The sequence below is a fragment of the Strigops habroptila genome, chromosome 6 (genome assembly GCF_004027225.2).
Source record: "Strigops habroptila isolate Jane chromosome 6, bStrHab1.2.pri, whole genome shotgun sequence".
NCBI classification, from domain to species: Eukaryota; Metazoa; Chordata; class Aves; order Psittaciformes; family Psittacidae; genus Strigops; species Strigops habroptila.
In genome coordinates this window covers 25,195,079-25,217,607 of record NC_044282.2, presented here as the reverse complement: position 1 = coordinate 25,217,607, position 22,529 = coordinate 25,195,079, and the positions used below count along the sequence as shown (strand labels likewise).

General features: G+C 43.9%; 1 protein-coding gene across 1 annotated transcript in view; it reads right to left on the bottom strand.

Moving 5' to 3' along the window:
* LOC115609481 (gamma-aminobutyric acid receptor subunit rho-1) overlaps positions 1-22,282 on the bottom strand; it is a 28,060-nt gene extending 5,778 nt beyond the window's left edge. Inside the window, exons 1-5 of the mRNA XM_030489794.1 lie at positions 22,161-22,282; positions 8,509-8,562; positions 6,940-7,046; positions 5,502-5,569; positions 2,006-2,229 (exon numbers count right to left, since the gene is read on the bottom strand). Coding sequence (XP_030345654.1) covers positions 2,006-2,229; positions 5,502-5,569; positions 6,940-7,046; positions 8,509-8,562; positions 22,161-22,282 — 575 coding nt within the window. The remainder of the gene's footprint in view (positions 1-2,005; positions 2,230-5,501; positions 5,570-6,939; positions 7,047-8,508; positions 8,563-22,160) is intronic.
* Between the last annotated feature and the right edge of the window lie 247 nt (positions 22,283-22,529).

Sequence of the window (22,529 nt, the reverse complement as noted above, 5' to 3'; positions counted from 1 at the left end):
CTGGATAGTCTTTGAGTGAAAGTGCTTGGCTCAGACTTGTTGTTTAGGTGCCAGTGAGGTCTACAGTGGTTTCCAAGACAAGAGGAGACAAAGTCTGGTGAAGAACCTTAAAAAGGCAGACATCAAGGAAAAATATAATCTACAGGCAAAGGCATTCAGCAAAGGCAGGCAGGCAGCAATGACCCGGTTGCTCCTAAGGGGAGACCAGCATTCATACTTCCCCAGCATTCATCAAGCACTCCAACCTTCAGTTGCCACTGAATGAGATAATTAAACTCTGACAATTTGCTATTCAAGACGTTCACCACCATTTTTTAAAGGACAACTGTTTAAGCACAAGACTGAGTAGTTTCATCTTCTGTTCCCATCTTCTTTAGGCACTATAAAGGCTTGCTGCGCAGATGATTGGTATCATGCAGCAATATGTCATTTTATCGTCTTTTGTATTGTAGTAAGGACCTGAGCAAACTTTGTAAAGGACCAAGGAATACCTGAACCTTGTCTAATATGCTGAGTGAAGAAAAAGCTTTAATAAGGAGAAGGTAGACACTGTTCAGGCTTTGAACTCCAACGAACATGAAGATAAAAATGTCAGAGAACAAGAAAATTCTTGTCAAATTGATACCCCACAGGGAATCAAGGACTTATTTGCCTGCCTTCCTTTCATAAAATCATAAAACACCTCAGCAGGCTGGGAAGATGATCTCCTCACTTCATGGCAGGCTCAGCTCTACCTCTGCCGCTCCTAAGGTTGCTGCCTAAAATGCACTTAAAGATCTCCACAGCCTTCCCAAGCAATGTGTTTTGCAACCTTATCATTAGTTAAACCTATGTATGCATCTTGCTGATACTGACCTCCTATCAGTCAGATTTTCATTCTCTTTTGTCCTTCAGAATATATTATCTGTCATCTGATGCTTTGTTTATTTAGCATGTATTTTGCTACTCCATTGCTGCAGAGGCTGTTGACATTCTTGCATCTGAATATTGTAGAGCAATTTCCTCCCTAATAGGTTCTTAAGGGTCATTTGGCAAGACTTGTTTTCTAACTGGGTGGAGCTGCAGCCAAGAAAAACTGAAACACTGATTTTAGTTTCTCTTGGAGGCTGAAAAATGCTCCCACCTAGTATAAAAGTATGAAAGCTCTCCAAGTATGAAAGTGTTTGTTAGTTATCAGAAAGAAAAAATTCCTGCTTTAATAATGTTCAGACTTAGGTCAGCTATGTTCCTCTCAAAGCTGATCGACCAGTTGAAAAGGAAGGGAGAAAGCTGGGATTGGGATCACCCCTCAAACTAGACGACAAAACAAAGTTTACCCAAAATGTCCCCGTCGAGGAGCTTTCATGCATTTCACATGAAAAGCGAGCAAAAAGCAGAAAGAGCTGAAGTGTTTGGATTGCTTTAACCATACATGTGAATCACCTGGAGCCATATACCCTTGCTCTGAAGCTTGTCACTTCACATGCTGAAGGATGTTCTACGTGCTTTGTTGCTTATCATAAAGCTCAAGTTGTACTCAGTATAATTTATGTTTCTTCATAATTACCTGTAAGAATAGAAATTGCACATTTTGCTAGGCCCAGAGACTTTTTTGTATAGTGGATAACTGTAGCTGCATTGGACTTCTTTTTATCACCAGAAATTGCTCTTTTCCAGCCTTGCCTCTTCATCAGTGTGCCCCACAGCCCCCTGGTCCCCGGTGAGATGCCCCAAGGGGACTGCCACATCTGGCCACAGCTTTCTGACAGAAGGAGCAGGGATAAACATGCACAAAAGGCAAAGGGACACCGGTGAAAGCAGCAACATTGGCACTGAAATTGGCTTCCTGCGACAGGCGCTTAATGAACTTGCATAGGGACTCAGATGTCGGTGGATAGTCAGCACATTCATTCTTTTTTATGCTTTTTTTTAGTATGAAGTCATGCAAAAACACACTACAGGAATCAGTTAAATTACTTTCTCTCTCACTCCACTAATAGCTCCCATTGACTGAATGCAGCTTTACCTGAGGCTGTAAAGTACCTTCCCATCTGGCTGGACCCGCAGCATAACATTGTCTGTGGTGGTGTCGTGGATGAAAGAACGCTTGGAGTGGACAAAGAACATGTCAGGGACCCAGATCTTCTTCACCAGCCTGCCATCAAAGGTCATGCTTTGGTTGTTGGTGCTGGGGAAGGACAGTCTCTCATCTTTCCAGTAGTGCCTTAGGTAAAGCGTCATGGTGAAGTCCTGCAACGAACAGGCTTGTGTCACAGCATACACTTTATCGCAATAGCAGTGATTTCTCCTCTCTGGGACAAATCACGAGCTGAAGGAACATCCATCCCCTGAGCTGCAGGGGACACGACTAGCTGCAGCTTGTTTATTCCCCAAGTCAGACCAACTTACTGGATTCAGAAATCAGAGGCCATCCAGGCGGTGAATCCACCTCTGAAACGCAAACATTGCATTTTGATGTCTGCAGCCACTCCAGAGACCAAAAGGCAGACATGCTGAGGCAGCAGTAGGTGGAGAGTGCTGCCGACCACTTAATCCCACAATCCCATAGGATGCCGCATTTCTGGACCCAATTGTGAAGAAGCATTTGCTGCCTGCACTGCCCTTCATGCTGCTCCGGCAACTGCCATCCCCCAGGCAGCTGGAAGAGTGTGTTGTAATGAGAGCTCTTCCTCCAGCACTGAATTCTTTTTGACTTGGTATTTGACCAAAATAGTTTTTTCTGTGGTGTTTCTCCTCACACATTGTACTCTTAGATCTGAGGCATGCTCCTTCTCTTTGAGCTCTGTTGTATTTGGAGTCAGACCGCAGAGGCACGTACACTTGGGTTTGCCTTTTTCCTTGTTTCAAAGGAAGCCCCCACGTTTCTGAAGATAAGCTCACACACAAGTGTTTATAAGCACAATTTCTGTGTAGCATAATATATTGCTCATAAACTGAGGGAAGTGTCTAAGACTCACAAGTCAGCCCTGGTGTCTCAGGTAGAAGTCAGATGGGTTGGGGGTGTTGGGGTTTTTTTTAATTATTTGACATTTGAATTTTTTCTCTACAGCACTTTCCAAGCATTTTGAAATATGGGGGTTTGTGCAGTCTTTTTTCAGTAAAAGTGGTTTGTTAGTTGCAGCCTGTGCTATTGTTTTGCTAGAGGCCAATGTAATTCTTGGAAATGATTTATAAAGATTAAAAAAAAAAAAAAGTAAACCCCATGGATTGAGGAGGTTAAGCATTGAAATAAAGTAAAATTTAATAATAATTGAAAATGAAAAAAGAGAGAGGAATAAAACCCCAGAAAGACAAGTGATACACAATGCAATTGCTCACCACCCACAAATGGATACCCAGCCCGACCCGAGCAGCGATCTGGGCTTTCCGGGTGACTCCCCCCAGTTTATATACTGGGCATGACGTGCTGTGGTATGGAATAGCCCTTTGGCTAGTTTGGGTCAGGCGTCCTGTCTCTGCTTCCTCCTGGCTTCCCCTCCTCCCTGGCAGAGCATGAGACTGAGAAGTCCTTGATCAGGGTAAGCATTACTTAGCAACACCTAAATCATCAGTGTGTTATCAGCGTTGTTCTCAGACTAAAGCCAGAACACAGCACTGCATCATCTACTAGGAACAAAATCAACTCTATCCCAGCTGAAACCAGGACACAGAGCCTCTGGCCCATAGAAGATATTTATAACTTTTTAAATCTGATTTTTAACATCCTTATGAAATTTTAGAATGTCCTCAATTATTTTATCACTTTCTTGCAAATAGTCAGAAAGGAGGAGAAAAAAAGGAAGCATTGATATATTTAACTCCTTAAGCCTAAATTTAGTGCAGATTGAATATCTCTCTCTGTCACTGCTCTCTCTTCTTTAAAAAGCAAGCAATGGTCTTGCAAAAAACTATGGCCCTTTTCTATAAAGCTCCACGAGTTAAAATGAATTGATTCTGACAATATAAAGTCTTATCCATCATTATTTTGTGAACAGCCAAAATTGACCCAGAATGGTTTTTTTACCTGAGGCCATACAGTGTTTTTCCCATATTACTGGATGTTTGCAGCATGATGTGCAGGGGCAGTATTCAAAAACCAAGGGAAGTTGTTCAAAATCATAACACTTGCTTAAAAAAATGAGTGGGTTTGATGCTTTATTTTTACTTTAAAATCTTCAATGTTAAGTTCTTTCCCTTTGCAACTTCCAAAGATTTTCAGGGGCTCTCTGGCCACATTCACAAGCTTTCTCTTCAACCAGAAGGGCTTGGACTGTCCCAGGAGAGGTGAAATCTCAGAGTCCCCATGGCTGGCAGTCAGGATGCCAAGAGCACCAGAGACAGAAAGGACAACTGAAGGGCTCCCTGGGGCTAGTGGGAACGTGCACCCTTATGTGCCTCAGCATTGCAACCCTGATGTACCCTGCAAGTCATTGGTTGACTGTAGATACCCAGCTCACTCAAAAGCTGAAATAGCTGTTCCCCTTCTGTGCTCCTGCTCTTCTGCATAGGCTGTTGTTTATATGTCATGAATGCATGGAAAATCTTCCCATGGAAAACGTCCTGCAGAAATAACACCTTTGAGCAGTGTTTTGTGATAAAAAAGCCCCTCCAGCAAAAGTCATCAAGACCAAAATCTGCACCACTTTCAGAACCTTTGAAAACTGGCTGGTTTTACACTACTAATTGTATGGTAGGAAATGAAGAACAGAGACTCAGTACAGAATTTATCCTATGTAGAGACCAGCATTAGTCCTGCATGCCCCTCAAATCCTACTTCAATATTAGTGTGAAGATACAGTATACATATATACAAGATAGATATAGTAAGAATGGAATTCATATCAAAAACCTAATAACCAACAGAGCCTTATGCCGGTCCCCAGTACATGGCTGGGGTGATGTCATGGTATAGCTGAACCCAGGACAGGTGATAAAAGTGCTAATGGACCAGAGGCAAGTTCTGGAGAAACTTCTCCCCTAAGAGCTCATTCTGGCTGCCCTTTGAGAACAGGACTTAGCAGTCTGAATGAGTGCTGCCCTTGGGATGGCTACATGACGTCTGGTTGGGAGCCAGCTGGCCCCTGACCACCTCAGAACATGGCTGAAGTGAGCCTGTGTCTGCAGTATATCAAAGTTCTTTAAAACCAGCACATTAATTGGTCTTCTCAGAACTTTTAAATGTGTTATCACTTCTTCAGAAAATGTAAAAACCCAAATCCTTTGCGGCAGTCTTGGCGGTGTTGTATCATTTTGTCTTAGAGAAAAGAAAATGTCAGGTTTCTGCCTTCTGCTTAAAGGCAGATGAAATGGTAGCGTGAGGTCAATAGAAGTAATTGTCAGTAGATTCAGATCAAACATGAATCTGCCTCTCAAAGGCTGTGGAGTGTTCATCCTTGGAGGTACTCAAATCCCACAGACACAAACCCAGGCAGCCTGCTCTAGCTGGCCCTATTCTCAGCAGGGGTTTGGGCTAGGCAGTCTCCAGATGTCCCATCTGACCTTAGCTCTTCTGTGACTCTTACCATGTCCACCTCAGAAATGCTGTCCAGACTTTCAACTTGGACATCCACCCCAACAGGAATTGCAGGGCCTGGGGGGAAAAAATTAAAAGTTTGCAAAATACAAACCTGGTGAGACAAAGTAATCCTCTGGCTTTCATATCTTAGAGATAAAAATAGATGCTCAGTATGAAATAGAAATGACAGTAAACCAATCGGAAGTAGGAATGATTGGAATTCATAGCAAAAACCTAATAACAACCAAAATCAGCTATAAGGTTGACTTATTACCAACTTTGTCTTTTTATTGTGTCATCCTACATGTGTCCCTTAAAAATTTAAAAGCAGTTTTCATTGCTTTTAGCTCTAGCGCTCACAAGACACGTGCCTGGCTGAACATCCATTTACATGGACAGCAGTGTTGGCACAGCTAAGGGAATGTGGGAGAGTTACTCCAAATTTTTCCCTCACTTCTGCTTCCCTCTCTGGCTAATAACACCCCTGAGAGCTAGCTATTCTGTGTATTTGGCTTTCACATCACCCATTGCTCAGCTGTGGAAAAGACAGGGTGACAGGAGAGGATGTGTTGCAGGACACAGGCATGTGCCACTGAGCCTGGGGCTCCCCAGGATTCTGACTGTGACTCCATGTAATAGGGATTTTGGTCTTTTTTCCCCTCCTCAAGGCTTTAACTACCCCTTGTATGCTTCTGGCAATTACAGTAGGGGAGATCTGTCAAGACAAATAATACTCACATTAGCAGACTGCTATGAAACTGAAACCTTTTTAAATTAATTGAACATGCTGGTATTTGGTATATTGAGCATTTAGCACTAAAATCTTCTTCCATCAGAGTATATAATGGTATCCTGGATTTGAATGGCCATCTGTCAGCCAGAAAGGGTAGATAAATTACAACATTTCTCTAATCTGATGGGCTGAAACAAAATGTGTTCTCCTTCATCCATTTCCCTGAAAGCTTCGGTTGCTCCGCCACACAACCACAAAACTATGAGCAAGCATTAACACATGGCAGTAAAAATATTTGCTTTTGAGTTACAAATGAAGCGGCCACGTCAGTAGACATGGTAAGTTCTTTGATTATGCACACACACCACTGTGGTAAGGTGAAATCTTAGAATTTCCCATCATCCAGGAATAAACATAAGGTGTATTTGCAGATTTATATCAGAAGAAAGTGTCACTGAATACCAGGAATATTATATTGTCTGTAATCACATTTCCATGCCTTTGAGCACAGTAGTTGCTAATCCAAGGAAGAAGGCTATACCACTGCATCCCTGTAGTCCCAAGCACGTCATGAAGTCACAATGCAAAATGGCGAAAATTAGAGATGTAAAATGCTCTGCTTGTCAATCTGCTTGTTCACCTGAGTACGTGTTACAGTATAAAGAAGTGACAGTGTAAAACAGGAACAATGACAAATGTGCACCTTTCATACCTCCAAACCCTGGTCTCATGCTGAAGTCATGGTCATCTATTCGCAGCAGCTGCTCTGACTTTGTCAGGGGAGATTTGGTGATGTCAGGGCTTCGTTTTAGGATTAGGCTACCAGGAAGAGAGAAGCACAGCTGTGAGCCCTGAGCAGTGCCTGTGAGAAGTGTGTACCCGCCTCGCTCCATTACCCCTCAGACCATCTACCGCATAGACCATAATCATGCTATTGCTTGCGGTGGCTGACAGTGTGTCACTAGTAAATGATTCCTGCAGTCACCATACAGCTTAGGCACCTGTGGTAATTCCGGCACTGAGAAAACATTTGTTTGGTGACATTTTGTCTCTGTAAGATTATGCCTGCTTATAGCACAGTTTGGAGACAATCATTCAAGGTGTGGGCTGGAGGAACAGTGTGTGTGGGTCAGTGGCGAAATGGAAACAAGGGGAGGCATTTCTGACATTGAGTTGTGATGTGCCATGAGGCCAGGAATTAGGGAAACAATATACCAAATAAGCTACTGGCTGTTGCCCAGGAACAAAATGGAGACAGGCTGGGAACCAGGCCAGGAGGCAGGCCATCCCCTAACTTGGGATAAAATTATTAGCTCCTGCCCCAGATTTCTAACGAGGATAAAAAGGAGCATAAAGAGCCTGGGTCATTCCAGAAACTGTTGGAGTTGCACCAAATGCTGGGCAGAGGATGCTCTGCTTCTCCTCCACGTCCAAGGTGCAAAATGCTGTTCAACTCCCCCAGTGTTGGGCTGGAATGGTGGTGGCAGCAGCTTCTTGGTTGCTCCATCACGTAGGGGAAGTCTTGTTGCCCCCAGAGCAAGCTGCATGCGCCAGCCACTTGGGCAGCAGGAGGGCTCAGAAACAGGAGGAAAGGTTTTGCTGGTTTAAGAAAAGATGGCGGGGTCGGAGAGGCACTTGTCTGAACAAACACAAGACAAAACAGAAACAGATCAAATGAAAAAAAAGCAGCTTGATGGGCAATATGTTCCTGAGATAAAGCTTCTCCTAAATGAGACTGCTTTGCCATGCTGTACTTCTCACAGACTCTTGGGCAGTTGTACCACAAGAAGCCAATATAACAATTTCCTAACAAATACTTAAGAGGTGTTACCAGTGACTCCTCTCTCAAGCCCAGAGTTTTGTCTGGACTATGGAGTATCTTAGAAAGATGCTCAGTCTCAGTTTAATAATTCCTAGGAATAGCAAGTCGTCTACCTCCATTAGTGAGTTCTAGTCATGAATCAACCCTCAGGCATTTTAAAAGGTGTCACCACCTTCTGCTTTAGGCTTAATTTAGCCTCTGCAAGACCCATAGGCATTGTGAGCATATACTGGGGAAGATTAATACCCTGCTGAGGTGAGGGAGAGATATTAGCAGGTCACTGGCAAAACCTTTGTGAGCATGTGAGCAGGCTTGACTGTACTCAGGTGCTTTTTCCCTGGCAGTGGCAGAGGGACGAGCGATGTGACGGAGAGCCCGTGGGGGGGGGGCTCAGCTCTGCAGAAGGGATGCATGGAGGGAGGGCTGAGCAGGCAGCAGCCACCGGAGGGTCTCACCTACCTGCCTTGTTTGTGTCCCTCGCCGTGAGCCTCCCGTCGCTGCCGCTGCGGCCGGCTGCATGGAAACAACAGGAAAAGGGAGCGCTGAGACAGGCAGTCATGGGCGGGAGGCGAGGGCATCAGGAGGGAAGTGCAGCAGGAAGCAGTGGACCCCATGGTGTCACTTTCTGTCACATGTGTGAAATGGCTCTTACCTTTTTTTACTTTTTTACCAAAGACAAGTGTCAGTCGTGGCATGGCGGAGGGTGTGGAGGGGGAGACGGGCAGGGGGCTTGCGGCTGGACAGGGCATATGGAGGGGAGTGATGAATTTGGAGGGTGGGATGCCACTGTTTTTGACTGCCTGGCAAAGGACCCAGGAAGGCAGCTCGCCTCCCTCCTCCCACAGCCACGGCTGGCACCATCAGGGGCCCTGGAATGAGAACACGCTGCACCGGCCAGGGTGGGCTGCCCAGGAGCCTCTGCCAGTGGAGGGTACAGAGCTACATCCAGTCACCAGAGGTGGCTGCGTATGTTCATGAGAACAAAACCTCTTCAAAGTATTCTGGGGGGGGAAAAGTAAAAACCTTGTTTCTGGTTTCATACTGTCTCCCAGCTGGCTGCTAAGAAAACTCCTCTCTGGTGTTTGGCCAACATTTTACTTTATCGTTACAGGAAAGATTATTGCTTTTAGCAATGTAAATGCTAGCTTGAGCAAAAGTAACGTTTTAAATATTTAACAGTTCTAACTCATCTTTAATTAAAAGTTAAAAAAAATTAGCTTCTCTCTGTAATTAAAACTAACTCTAATCAACTCCACTAATGAGACTTTTTGCCCATTAACATACATTTCAAATCCCTCTGAAGATACAGGAGCAAAACTCCTTTTGTGTCACTACCTTGAGCACTTTTGAGCACCATCATCCCTTTGGTGAGCAGTGGCCAAACCCAGGCTATGCAGAATGATTTCTCCCGGGGCTGGGAATGCTCTAAAAGCCGATAGCACTGGAGGGAAATTCATCTTTCTGCTGCACAGAGAAGCAGACAAGCTCCGCATCTCCCAGACTAGGGGTGGGCACACTGGGCTGTATAATTGACTGAAGTGAAGCATTGGCCAAGTGAGATATTTTCTGCTCTTCCCAGAGGAAAGCTGGGAAGCCCACAGGCGGAACACATGGCCCTAGGCCATGCAGCAATATTGCTATTGCGAGGAGCAGCTTCTTTGGCACTCTTGGACCTGGGCATCATGCAGCAAAATGCACTTGCAAATGCAAAATGCACTTTCTGGAATCTTCTACCTTGTCAATATGCCCTTGGACTGCTGCTGACATGTCTCGCTGTCGCCTGCTTCTCATCCACTGTCTGTCAGGAAGTAATTTCGTGTGTTTCGGGGATAAGCAGATTCTGGCAACAAGCTGACCGACTTACATGACTTTAAAGTGCCCTAGTAAACTCTTGGCTGTTGAGGAATAACATTGGTATTCAAACAGGGATGAAGCAGGCGTGTTCTTGCCATTTCTAATTTTAATTTCTCTTTGTAGAGCTTATCTAATGCTTCATGTTGGCCCTGACCTTATCCTGCTGTTGAGGGAGCTTTCAAGGCATTGCCATCAAGGATTTGTGGCTAAATCCTCCCCATCCTCTGCACCCAGCAACCCCAGGTGGTTCCCCTTATTTCTTCCTGGTCATTCTCCATTGCCTCTAAACTTTATTTCCTTGTCACAAACCACGATAAATAAATCAGGGACTTTGACAGGCTTGAGAGGTGTACTTGTGCGAACCTCATGAAGTTCAATGAGGCCAAGTGCGAAGTCCTACATATAGGTCAGGGCAATCCCAAGCACAAATACAGGCTGGGCAGATAATGGGTTAAGAGCAGCCCTGAGGAGAAGGGTTTGGGGGTTTTGGTAGACGAGAAGCTCAACATGACCTGGCAGTGTGTGCTTGTGCCCAGAAAGCCATCAAAAGGAGCATAACCACCAGGCTGAGAGAGATGATTCTCCCCCTCTACTCTGCTCTTGTGAGACCCCATCTGCAGTACTGCATTCAGATCTGGAGCCCCCAGCATAAGAAGGACATGGACCTGTTGCAACTACATGATCTTTAAGGTCCATTCCAACCTAAATCATTCTATGATTCTATGACAAAATGCCCCCCACATTCCAGAGAGTGTGTTCAGTTTTGCTTTGGTTCATATCCTTCACTTATTTTTGCCAGTCCCATTCCCCTTGTCATAGCTCTGAGGTTACCAAGCCTTCCCCACTTTCCTGCCTCCTCCTGTGTCAGCAAAACATTCTTTACCTGTTGACAGTCATTCCCCAGTTACTGCCTTTTGAAGCCTCATTTCTTTCTATTCAATAAATAGCTTTTCTGGTCCAGTTCCTGGGGAGTGGTCAATGGCAGCGGGCTAAGTGGTCAATGGCAGCTCCATCATGGAGCCCATTAGCCTGCCCATTCAGGCTGTGAATCAATGGCATGCCACTACGACTTGCCCTCACACATCTGCTGTCCCTGAGTGTTTGTGGCAGCTGTACTCGGGAGATTCGGTCCAGGTATTGCTCACAGATTGCTCAGCGCAACTATTTGCCACTGCAGCCACACAGTGTGACAGTATCGCTCCTGCCTTTGCTGGGGTGACAGGCTGTCTTTAGAACTAACTGATAACTCCTGAGGTGAAGTACACTGAACAATGAACAACTTTTTTTCCTACTGCTATGTCAATATTTATCTCCCAACAGATACAGTGCCGAAAGGCATTTCATGGCTCATGAACTCACTGAGATGCTTTATGAAAAAGCAACAACTGGAGTGGCATTTATTTTATTCACAGTGCTTCCTGTGCATTGCTAGAGCATCAGCTCTCAGGCTGCTGATGGCAGCTGGGGTCATGCAACCTCTCCAAAGCCATCATTATTCCTCCAGGTCCCCCTCCCCACTGCTTCAAGGGATCATGAGATGCTTCTGCCCCAGAAGCTGAGTCTTGCTGGGACTGAGGGTGAATGAAGTGACTGAAGCTTTTTTTTTAAAGCCCAAGATTTATTATAGCGCTTATAGCCGCTCCAACAGCAAAAAGTGTTGCAGGGCTTCTCAGGACATGTGCTAGAGGAGTGTCAGGTCCACACTTCCAATGTGCACCAGAAAACCCACAGTATTCTCCGTCTTTAAAATAAGAGCTTCTGGAAGTAACCACAACAATTGTGAGAGAAGTCACTATCAATCTTAGCATTTTAGTTTGTAATTAGTTATGTAGCATACTCTTCCCACCTATAAATCATACCCTCTTTTCTCTATGGGAGGCGATATATCTGTAGTAGATGGTGACCTATTCTACACTCTTATTAGAATAATCTCATTAGGATCTGAGAACGTTTCTTCCTTAGGGAGTCAAATCAAGATACGGTTTCAGTTCTTCAGGAAAAAAACAAGATCTGATGTATTTTCCTCAAGAGAAAAGTGAAAGTAACTTGCTGAAGTAATGGAACCAGATTCACATGGTCTTTCCTGGGTCCAAGGGATGACATCCTTGAGGAGTTGTATTGGTGGGTTTGGCAAACTGGGCTAATACTATTATTATTATTATTATCATTATTATTATTATTATTATTATTATTAGCTTTCATGAAGTTCTTAGCCTGTCCTCTCCATCCCTTATGGTAATCTTAGGATGGCAGATCAGAGAAGAGATGTCAGAACAGATCCTGTCTCAGGAAATATCGTTGACATATGGCTGTGGCATAATCTCTGTCCCTTTGGTTACTTGCGTCATCAGCAATATTATGGCTGGGAGCTCTGGCAGCAACTGACTCCGAACCTCCACCCTGAGCAGAGGTGCCTGCCACCCCAGAAAGCTGACAACTGGGGTAGAGACACCCAGTGCCTGTTTACTCTTTGCTTATCTCATGCTTGGGTGATGCCTCCACCCCTCCTCTGGTGCAGAGGCTGTGGACTCTCTCCCCCCATGCTCTGAAACCGCCACATGCTTAACTTTGTAGGTACAAGCTCTGCAGCTCACACTGCATTGTGGTGCAGTGGATCCACAGCCTCTCCTGCCACTGACGCAAGGGAAGGGAGGGTGTGGAGCTTGCTGAGCCAGATGTCAGCAGGATTTTTAGTTGGAAAATAATGAAAATAATGAAAAGTTCCCCATCCCTGTCAGGTATGCCATGGTGCTCAGCTTGGGGGTCTCTCTTGCTAGATGGAAACTGCTGGGCTGCTTGCATGGTGCCTCCTGTCCTGCACCCACTGTGCTGCACAGCCTTCATGCCATGCTGGGCAGGAGATTGGCAGGAGATGTTTCCTCAATCTGCCCATAAAATTATGGCTAGTCAAGGCCCTGTTGAAAAGCTGCCCTTTTACCCAGCAACATGCACTGCAGGAGACAAGATCTGCTGTGTAACATACTCATTCCCAGGGATAATGTAGGATAGAAACACACTGATTTGTACTCAGATTGGGAGAGTTACAAAGTTGTGAGCTGTGAACAAGCCACTGAAAACTCAGGAAAATTAATCACAAAATGTATTTTATCTTGACATTTGGCAAGCCCTTGTTTACTTGTAATTATGTTGGGTCATGTGTCTTTATGATTAGCAGGTTTAAAGATGGTGAAGAAAGGTGACCCATTGCTATTGTAGGTGTTTAAATCTATGAAAGGAAACGGGGAAAGAGGGATATTTTTAATATTCACATCACAAAGTCTGAGAAACAGTGGGATTCAGAGCTGTTCTACCATCTGATTTTTGATTGCAACAGAAAATTCAATGTGAACTCCATTTTAATCCAGTAATACTTAAATATAGATCAATCTCAGAAGGCAAAACACGCAGGGGCAGCAGATGTCTATACACCCTTTACATTTTGCACTTTCTCTGTTCTTTGCCTGGGCATAAACACTGGCTAAGGAGAAAAAAAAAGAAACAAACCTACACATATAGATTGTTCTCAAAAATGCTGTGCCACCGGTGGTCTTGGCACTGTACCTGATCTTGCAAAAATGAAAGGCTCCCTGTGTGGCAGAAATCGCATACAATGGAGGTGAGTTTGTTGGGTTTTGCGTTATACAGGTTGAAAGGAAAGGTCAGAGGGAGCAGAAGGAGCATGACAGAGGTCCATCTTGCCAGCTGAGGAGGAGACAGGTGTGGTGCCAGGGCTCAGCTAAGTGAACTGGAGAAATGGGTGAAGGGAAGGGGAGCAGCTAATGGGGCAATGCAGAATGTGCTGGAGGGTTTCATGTCTGCCCCGGTCTTTGAAGAAAAGTTGACTTATAAGCAGATGTCAGCACAATGCAGTGCAGATCAGGGAAGGGCATGTTAAGGAATATTTAGATAAATTGGAGTTATTTTAAGTCAACAGAAGCTGATGGCGCTTCCCCAGGGGCAGAGGGAGCACCAGTTGTTACAGTCTCTGACCTGTAAGTGGGTAACTCTGAGGGCTCCTCACAGATGGGTGATGTCCCTGAGAGGGGGTGAGATGGAGCACAAAACCTGGTTTTAAGCAGGGGACAAAAGAAGGATGTTGGAGTTTTGATGTTTGGAAAGAAAATGGGACAAACTCACGATCCACTTGTCTGCTCCCCCCAGGGATAATGAGATTATAAAGATCACTCAACGCGAATCCTTGCAATAATTGACATCAAACCAGTCTAATGTCCTTTCTGACAGCGTAACTGGCCACCTTAGTGTAAGCAGGAGGAAAAGTAGATTTGAGTGAGGCTTTTAATATTCCATTACTAAACTAGGGAAATATGGTTCAGATGAAACTGTGACTTTGAACATGGTTGAAAGATCATGGTTAGAGTAACTGCCATTAGTTCATTTTTGAAAGACATTAAATGACATTTCACAAATTTCATCCTGGGAACTACTAGTCAATGTTTTCAATAATAATGCAGATGGCAGAATTATAAAACTCATGCATGGAAGAGGAACAGACATTTGGGTAGTAGGATCAGAATTCAAAGCAGCCTCAACACACTGGAGAAAAGGTTTGATGTCAAGAAGATGGATTTTAGTAAAAGAGAATACGAAGAACTGTATGGAGTACCAAGAAAGAGTTGTACAAATAGAGAATGGGGAATAACTAGCTAATTATAGAAACTGTGCTTTTCTTCCTTACTTACAGCAATGAAAGCTCTCTGTCTTTATAAGGACAATCAAAAACTTTAGCAACTAAGGAATTTGTCTGCACTACAAAAAATACAGAATTGCAACAATTCTGCTGTTGGGGCAATGTTAAGAAATATTCATGACACAGCACTAGAGGCAGATTTAAAATAAATGAAGTGAAGAGTTAAAAGTCACCAGGCTTTTACCCAGAAGAAAGCCAAGTAAGAAACTGTTGAACCAGCATTTAGATTGTCCTTGGTGTCGCAGGAGGGGAAGGTGACACCTTTCCACTTCTTTGGAAAAAATGCTCCAAGTGGACTCCTTGAAGCTACGGAGTGCTCCACCGGACAAATTAGCTACAAATATAGTAAAAACCACGAACAGTAAACAGCAGATAAATATATATTGAAGAAGAGTGAGAGGCAGTTTGACTTTCTTGAGGGATGTTATGCACTATAAATACAATAGAATTCTCTGAAAAGTTAATGACCTTGTAGATGAGATGACACAGATGACACAGAGCACCTCCATTTCCAAAAGTGTGTTGGCAGCTCCTTTCCAGAGACTTCTAAAGAAATCGAAGAGTCACAAAGACAGAAGTTCCCCGCATGTGAATAGTTACAAAATAAGAAACAGAGGAATAATTGGGAGTTTTCACTGTCAAAATCAGAACTATGGGTCGAGAATTACAACAGAATCTCATGATGCCAAGTGACTTCAGACAAATTCAGTGTTACTAAATTCAGAAAAGTGTACATTGCTTTGTATCTTTAAATTTTTCCATTGCACTTTCAATAATGACAGTCTCCAAATCAACTATTACTGCTTAGGAAGACTGTGTCAGTATCATTGTGGCTATTTCTTGGTAAACATCAGCTTAATGTTCCACAGTACTCAAAAAGGCAAACAGGAGGTTAGGTGTTACTGGGGGTGGAGCAGCAAACAGAACAGAAAGCATTTCAGTGCTATTAGTAGCGCCAAGGCATGTCCACATCTCACATATCCAATGCTCGTAGTTGGAAAAAACAGAGCAGAGCAGGAGGAGAGAGCGAGCTTGGCGGTGGGGAGGGCTTCAAGGCAGCCTGAGCCAGGCTCTCTGGGTGGGAAAGGAGACAACAGCCAAGTGGTATGGTGCAATGATACAAAATCAGGAGTGGCAAGGTGAAGGTGACAGGAACCTCTGGTTCAAGACTTTCCATAACACATGACAAAGAGAAGAAATTTGAAAGGAAGTACACAAACACGGTATGTCATCATGCTGTCATATTCACTCTCATCAAAAAGATTGCTAAAAGCTCAAGGGAGTTCGGAAGGTGGCTGGGCAGTTATTCGAAGAAAGACCAACAGGAACATTTCTGTTGTGAATCCAACCCCAAAACCAGAAAATCAAACAATTTATATGTACTCAGAAGGGAGGACACTGCCTTGCAGTATCCTTGGGTTTGGTTTAGTTTTAGGGGTTTTGTACGTGGTTTGTGTGTGTGTTTGTTTTGTTGGGCTTTTTGGTTGGTTGGTTTTGGGTTTTTTGGTTGGTTTTGTGTTTTGATTTTTTTTTTCTGGGCTGCAGATAGGATTTTGAAACCTGTTATGTCTCCTCATGCCAGGTCATAAAACACGTTGGAGTAATGGTGGGCTAGAAGACAATATGAAGCTGCTGGTCCTGAGCAAGTTACATAGTAGCAACATTGACTGGGTATTGTATCATCAGTGGGCCAGTAAAGTGGACCAGTACATGGGTGTATGAATGTAGCTGCAGAAGTACCAGTAGAGACTATGCTCTGCCATGAATCACCAGAGCAAAGATAGGAAGCTATGTGAAGTGTAAACCCAAAATAAGTTTTAGAAAGGATGAAAGGAGATGGGTGATACTGATGAAAGTAGAAAATATAATTTTCAAAGCATCTTCATTTGCAATGATAAGCAGAGAGAGGACGCTTTTGGTTAAGTTGTGAGAAAAAAACCCTCAAGATTTCCAAGAAAAGCTGTCCTGCGGAATTGAAGTTACTTGAAAGAACAACAGGGGTGGAAAGGCAAATGGGAGAAATAGCAAAGCAAAAATGAAAAATACGCTAATGTCTAACAGGATAAAGAAGACGGGCACTGTTGGACAGAAGAAAAGGATTTCTGGAAGGTGGAAGAAGAGCTAAGACAGACAGCAGCAACAGCTGCTGGAATATAGAAGGAAGTTACAGAATAATATAGAGTTAAAAGCAATAGGAAAAAACTTGGCAGAGCTGTGTGACAGGGGCAAGAGATTTGCTTAGGGGCAAGTAACCAAGGCAGGTGAAGAGAAAGGCAGAGAAAGTCAGGGACAACAAAAGAGAAACAGCAAATTGGAGAAGAGGAAGAACCTTGAATAGGGGAAAGAAAAGGAGTCAAGGAGATGGAGGTGAGAGGAGGAAAGGGAAAGGCAAGTTACCAACAGAGAAGATGGAGACACTCCAGTTGCACTGGCCTGAAGCCCACACTGGGCCTCTTGGTGTCCTGAGGCCCAGCACTGCTGGTACAAATGGTGTCAAGCCTCAGCACAAACTGCTGATCCTCAAAAGCAGTGCCTTGGGAGCTGCGGTGCTCCTGCATCGCTACTGATAATGTGCTCCTATGGGCAATGCTTTCAACGGGCATTTTACAGGCTTATTGTGCACTCTGAAGATCTGATCTAAAGACAGCTTGCGTTAGTAAGCTTTGTTCATACAAATAAATGCTTTCAGGGTCAATCCTGAAGATAAGATATGGCACCAAAACTCTAGGACAAGAGAATGGCTTAAGGGTTGCTGGGAGGTAAAGGAAGAAATCCTGTTAGGGATGAACTTATAAAGCCAGAGGAAGCATTAGGAGGGCAAGAAGATAGGAGCTGCCCTACTTGTAAGAGGCAGTCTCAGTGAGGATACCAGCACAGCCATGTATGGTTTACAGAGCTCAGATATCTCGCACACAATGTGGCCCGGGTATGGAGGAGCTGACAACACAGAACTCCTATCCAAATTCAGCAAAAGCAAGGGAAGGTAGCTAATATTGCCAATGTTCAGTATGAACCTGAACCTTTGAGAAAGGACCAGGAAGGAACCATGGCCATGATGATGCAGGGTGGTTCCTGTCACTTAGGAAGATTATCAGTACTTGTAATCACATCTGAAAATGCCATAAAGATCTTTGGCCATGAGAGAGACCCTGTGATAACAAGCGCAGGGCTTATTGTAGAGGATGTCATTCAGCTGCTGTGAAAGATAGCTCTTACTGATAGAAACATGGACAGGGAGCTCTAGAGGAGTGGAAAATGAGTTGCTGTTTGGAGACCAGAGTGAAGCAAAATGATTATAAAATGTCCAGGGAATGGTGGGACATGACTAAAAACATAAAGCGAGTCCCTTAGCTAAGATTAAACAAACATGATCTGTAGATCTTGTACAATGAAATCTCTTCTGCTGAGAGCTGTTTGTCTGAAAGGTGGTTATAATGCTGTCCAGGGAGATTTTAGTGTTAAAAGAGATTTTTTTCCCAGCAGTTAGCTCTGGCAGAACAACCTGGGCTCAGCTCCAGGCCAGTTCTTTCCCTATTGCTCATCCTCTCTAGCAGATTCTGCAAGTCTAATTAGCAACACAGGCTTTGGCATAACGATGTTGTAACCTTTAGTGACCCTTTGTATCCTTCTGGTGACCCCTGTGCAGCCTGGTGCGTTTCCATGAGCCTGAGCAGTTGGGAAAGCAGCAGACGGCCCTCTTACCAGTGCTCCAGATCTCAGCTCCTTCCTGTAGGAGTTTTGGCACTGTGGATGTAACAGGAGCACAAAGCTCTGCAAACCCTGCAGGATTTGCACATGGCTGACTGCAAACTGTGAGCAGGTCTGCAAGGTGAGGAAGGTTTTATTTTTATATTGCTGCTCTTTGAAGTGAAATTCCTTTGAGGCGATTTGCCCTGGAGATTAACAGAAATAAGTAGCTGAGTCTTTGACTGGCACACAGACATTTTTACAGTGAATTACAGTATTGGAGGTCTCCGAAATAAGTCCCATGTAATAAAGCTATCTACTTTGCTGTTTTCACTGTGGACTGTCTCATCCTAGAATGGCTGCCTTGGGGTACCTGCAGTGCCAAAAATTGTGACAGAGAAGACATCTGACCCTGCAGGTCCCCATTCATCCCACTCACCATATCAGCAGGAGTGCAAAGGCTGTGGGCTCTGCTGGATTTGAGCAGGTGAAAGGACAAGCCCTGGGGCTGAAAAGTGCAGAGTTTTAATTTGAGAGCGAGTGAGTCTCCTTGGAAGAAACTAACACTTGCAAAACACCACCACCCAAAGAAACAAGTTAAAAGCCTATATATTTCCTCTGCCAGCTGCACCATGAGGAGCAGGAGCAAAGCTGGACGCGTCTGTCAGGGACAGTGGGATGCTGGCAGCATACCCAAGGTGGCAGGTCTCTACAGCAGGTGCCTGTGCTGCCTGCCAGCACCAGTGGCTGGCACTGAGCCCTGGCAGTAGAGCAAGTGGATGGTTTTGTGCTCCTAAAGAGCTTCTGGGTGCGAATCAAGCCACCCTGAGCATCCTGTGGTGGTGTGGAGCCAGCCTTTTCCACTTTGAAGAGGTTTGCCCCAGCAATCTCAATGGAGGCCTGTGGCTCTCTTCAGAAGATAAAAGGCTGCAGTGAAGGGATGGTTTTCCATCCTGGTCCTTACCCCAGCCTTATGGAGCAAGAGATAATGGTGTTTAGAGAGGAGTAACTAAGTCAACTGCTATAACTTCTCCTGCATAATGGATATTCAGGACCGAGTGTTGAAGGGAGGGGAAACAGAGTCAATATAAAAATGTTTGGGAGCACCCTTCACTGCAAACTTTTTCTGATGTTATATAGCATCCCCTCTTGCTCTGTTTTCCTTCCAGGACCTGATTCTGTGGTGGGAAAAGGTATTGACTTCGACTTAAATGCAAAGCAACCATGCCTACTTCAAAACTGTCTTATATGATCATCATCTTAATGTATAGGCACCCACACATGAGACCAAAGAGGATTGGCTGTATCTCTAAAATGAGGTGTCTTGCCATACACAGATAACCTGTCATGTTGGGCAAACATGATCTCTCATTGCAGGGCTGCAAAGGAGACCATGACCACAATCCTAGGAGGCTGACAGGAGTAACTCTGTGTACAACACCTACATGAGGATCGTACAAATACTGCACTCTGTCCTGATGTCAATCTTGAAAAAGCAGTGAAGGGACAGAGGAAAACAAGAAAATGACTGAGCCAAAGCTTGGGAAACATCCTGAACTGAGAAATATAAGAAGCTTAACCTTCTGAATATATCTAAGCAGAGATGAAAAAGGGGCTTGATCCACCTGTAAATACATGGATGAAGAAGAGACAAGCTAGTATAGAACAGGAGCAAATGGGTGGAAGCTGAAATTAAAAAATACTTGTGATCCTATTCTGAGTTTATTTGACACTGAAGGTTATTATCATAAGTTAGAGAGTCAGCGTACAATTCATGCAGAAGGCTTTGTTGCTTGTGCTTAGCACAAAATCAGACAGATGACCATAATCTTCCTTCTTCACCTTACAAATCATAAGGCTGTTAAAACCATTGGTCTCTCACGGCCTAGCCCATCACAGGGAAAACTAAACACTGTACTGGGCACCATGCCGCTGATGGACAGCCCTGCAGCCACATGACAGCTTTGCTCCTCTCTCCTCGTCAGCCCTCCTCAGCATCTGTACTGCTCTACTGAGGCAGAAATAGGCCACAGATTACCTCCAAGGCCAGTGTGGGCACACTGGGAGGGAGGTGGGCCCAGCTTCTCAGGGCCACAACACCTCGAGGCTTTCTGATGGGTTTGTCCTGGCACAGCTATACTGTATATACAAAGCATGGGTGAAGAGGCAGTTCCTACATGAACTGAATAGGTATTTATTTTCTATTTTCACATATTTTTAACACTCTGCTGCTGTGACTTGTTCTACTGTCAACTTAATTGCACTGGCACTGTTAAGCGTTTGGTACAATGGGATTTTCTGTTAAAGATGCTAAACAAGAACATGGCTGTGTGTATGCATTCCTCTGCTGGACACTCTTCAGGTCAAATGGCAGTACCTTGCTTCTTACCACTTTATTTTGCTACAGCCAGCATATCACGTCTGCTGCCACTGTCATGAAGCCTCAGTGAAAATAGAGGTTTCATGGCTGTCTTGTATCCATACTGTCTCTGATAATGCCTGATCTGGGGGCTGATCATGAGCAGAGACACTGCATTCATTTTGTCAGTTTTACCTCCACGAAAGAGGTGTCACTGACAAAGCCATTTCCTATGTATGAAATGGCTCAGAGGTTTCATGGCTGTCTTGTATCCATACTGTCTCTGATAATGCCTGATCTGGGGGCTGATCATGAGCAGAGACACTGCATTCACTGTCAGTTTTACCTCCACGAAAGAGGTGTCACTGACAAAGCCATTTCCTATGTATGAAATGGCTCATGGACCCCCAGGCACCGACTGGGACACTGCAGTCACTCTGTAATGTAGCCCTGACTTGCTACAAGAGGCTACAGGAAAACAAAAAGGCGCTGCAGTTGCCATCCCTTCCACCTTTCAGTCATTTGTCCTGAAGGGTAACAGGAGTGGTTTGAATTCCTCAAGACTGTGACATTCCTGCATTTCCAACCCCATACACTTTACAGTATTGATGATGGCAGAGAGTCATTATAGAACAGAAACAGTGACTATAGCAAAGCAGAAACAGCATAGGTTCAGTCTGTCACAAACAGAAGTACACAGCATTCGAACAGAAAACTAAATGTGTCAGCTATATTCTCAAAAAAAGTCCAATGGATTTTTCCTCCAGATGCCCTTTTTGTTATGTGCCTGAATACAAAAATCCGTATGCAAAGTTCCAAATACTCAGCAAATAAAATATAAGTAATCAGAGATCAGTTGTAGCAAAAGACCTTCCTCAACCCAAAACCTCCTAAAATGGCTGTCTGCAGATAGTGAGAGCAAAATGTCACAGTCTTTGCATAAAAGAGAGAGAATAGAAATATTTTAAATAATTTTTAGTATGTTAAATCAATACTGAAAGCTCTTTTTGTTTCCTCTAATAACTGACCATAGCCTTGAAGTTTGCAGAAAGGCTTTAACTTTTTCCTCTCAAAAACTCTATAAAACAAATGGTATGGGAATAATAAAAGAAATTCTGAATGTTTTCTTTTGAGATCTCAAGTCAATCTAATCTTCAGTGAATGCAACAGTCCTCATGGACCTAAATTTCCTCTCCGCTTTCATGTAAATACTCTACCACATTTTAACCACAGTAAATATAAATGAATGCTTCTTTTTCTGCACCCTTTCAAACTTTTAGATACCTCACAAACCTATTTTTGGAGGGAGGAGAGCAATGATTTTCACTGTAGAAAATGCATTAAAAACATCCATTAGCAAAAACAGCAACAACAAATATTTTTGACAGAAAGATCGCAATCTGCAAATGCAAATTTTAATTATCTCTTAGCCATTATATCTTCACCTGAAATGTTACATTTGTCCATACTGTAGCTATCTGAATGTAACAAAATGAGACTTACCTGCCTTTTTTGTATACCTCATGTATTTCTTTTCCTGGTCTGTGGGCTCTGCATTCAGTGGATAAAACCCATCCCCACAACAGGAGGAAGATGCTAAAATGCATTTTATGGACAGTCAACATGTAACCTGAAGGTTCTGTATCCAGAAATAGTCCATACAAAAAGAAGAAAACCAAAATGTAGATCCTGTTCCTCTTTTTAAGACATTATCGGTCTGATCGTTCTTGGAAGGATGTTTACTCATACAAAAAAATCATCCTGCAGTATTTAATCTGGACAGTGGGGAAAGCAATTTCCACTAAACCTATAAATCCTTCTACGTCAGATGGCAGGGATTTTCTAGCAGTGTTGAATTCACGTATTCTCAGA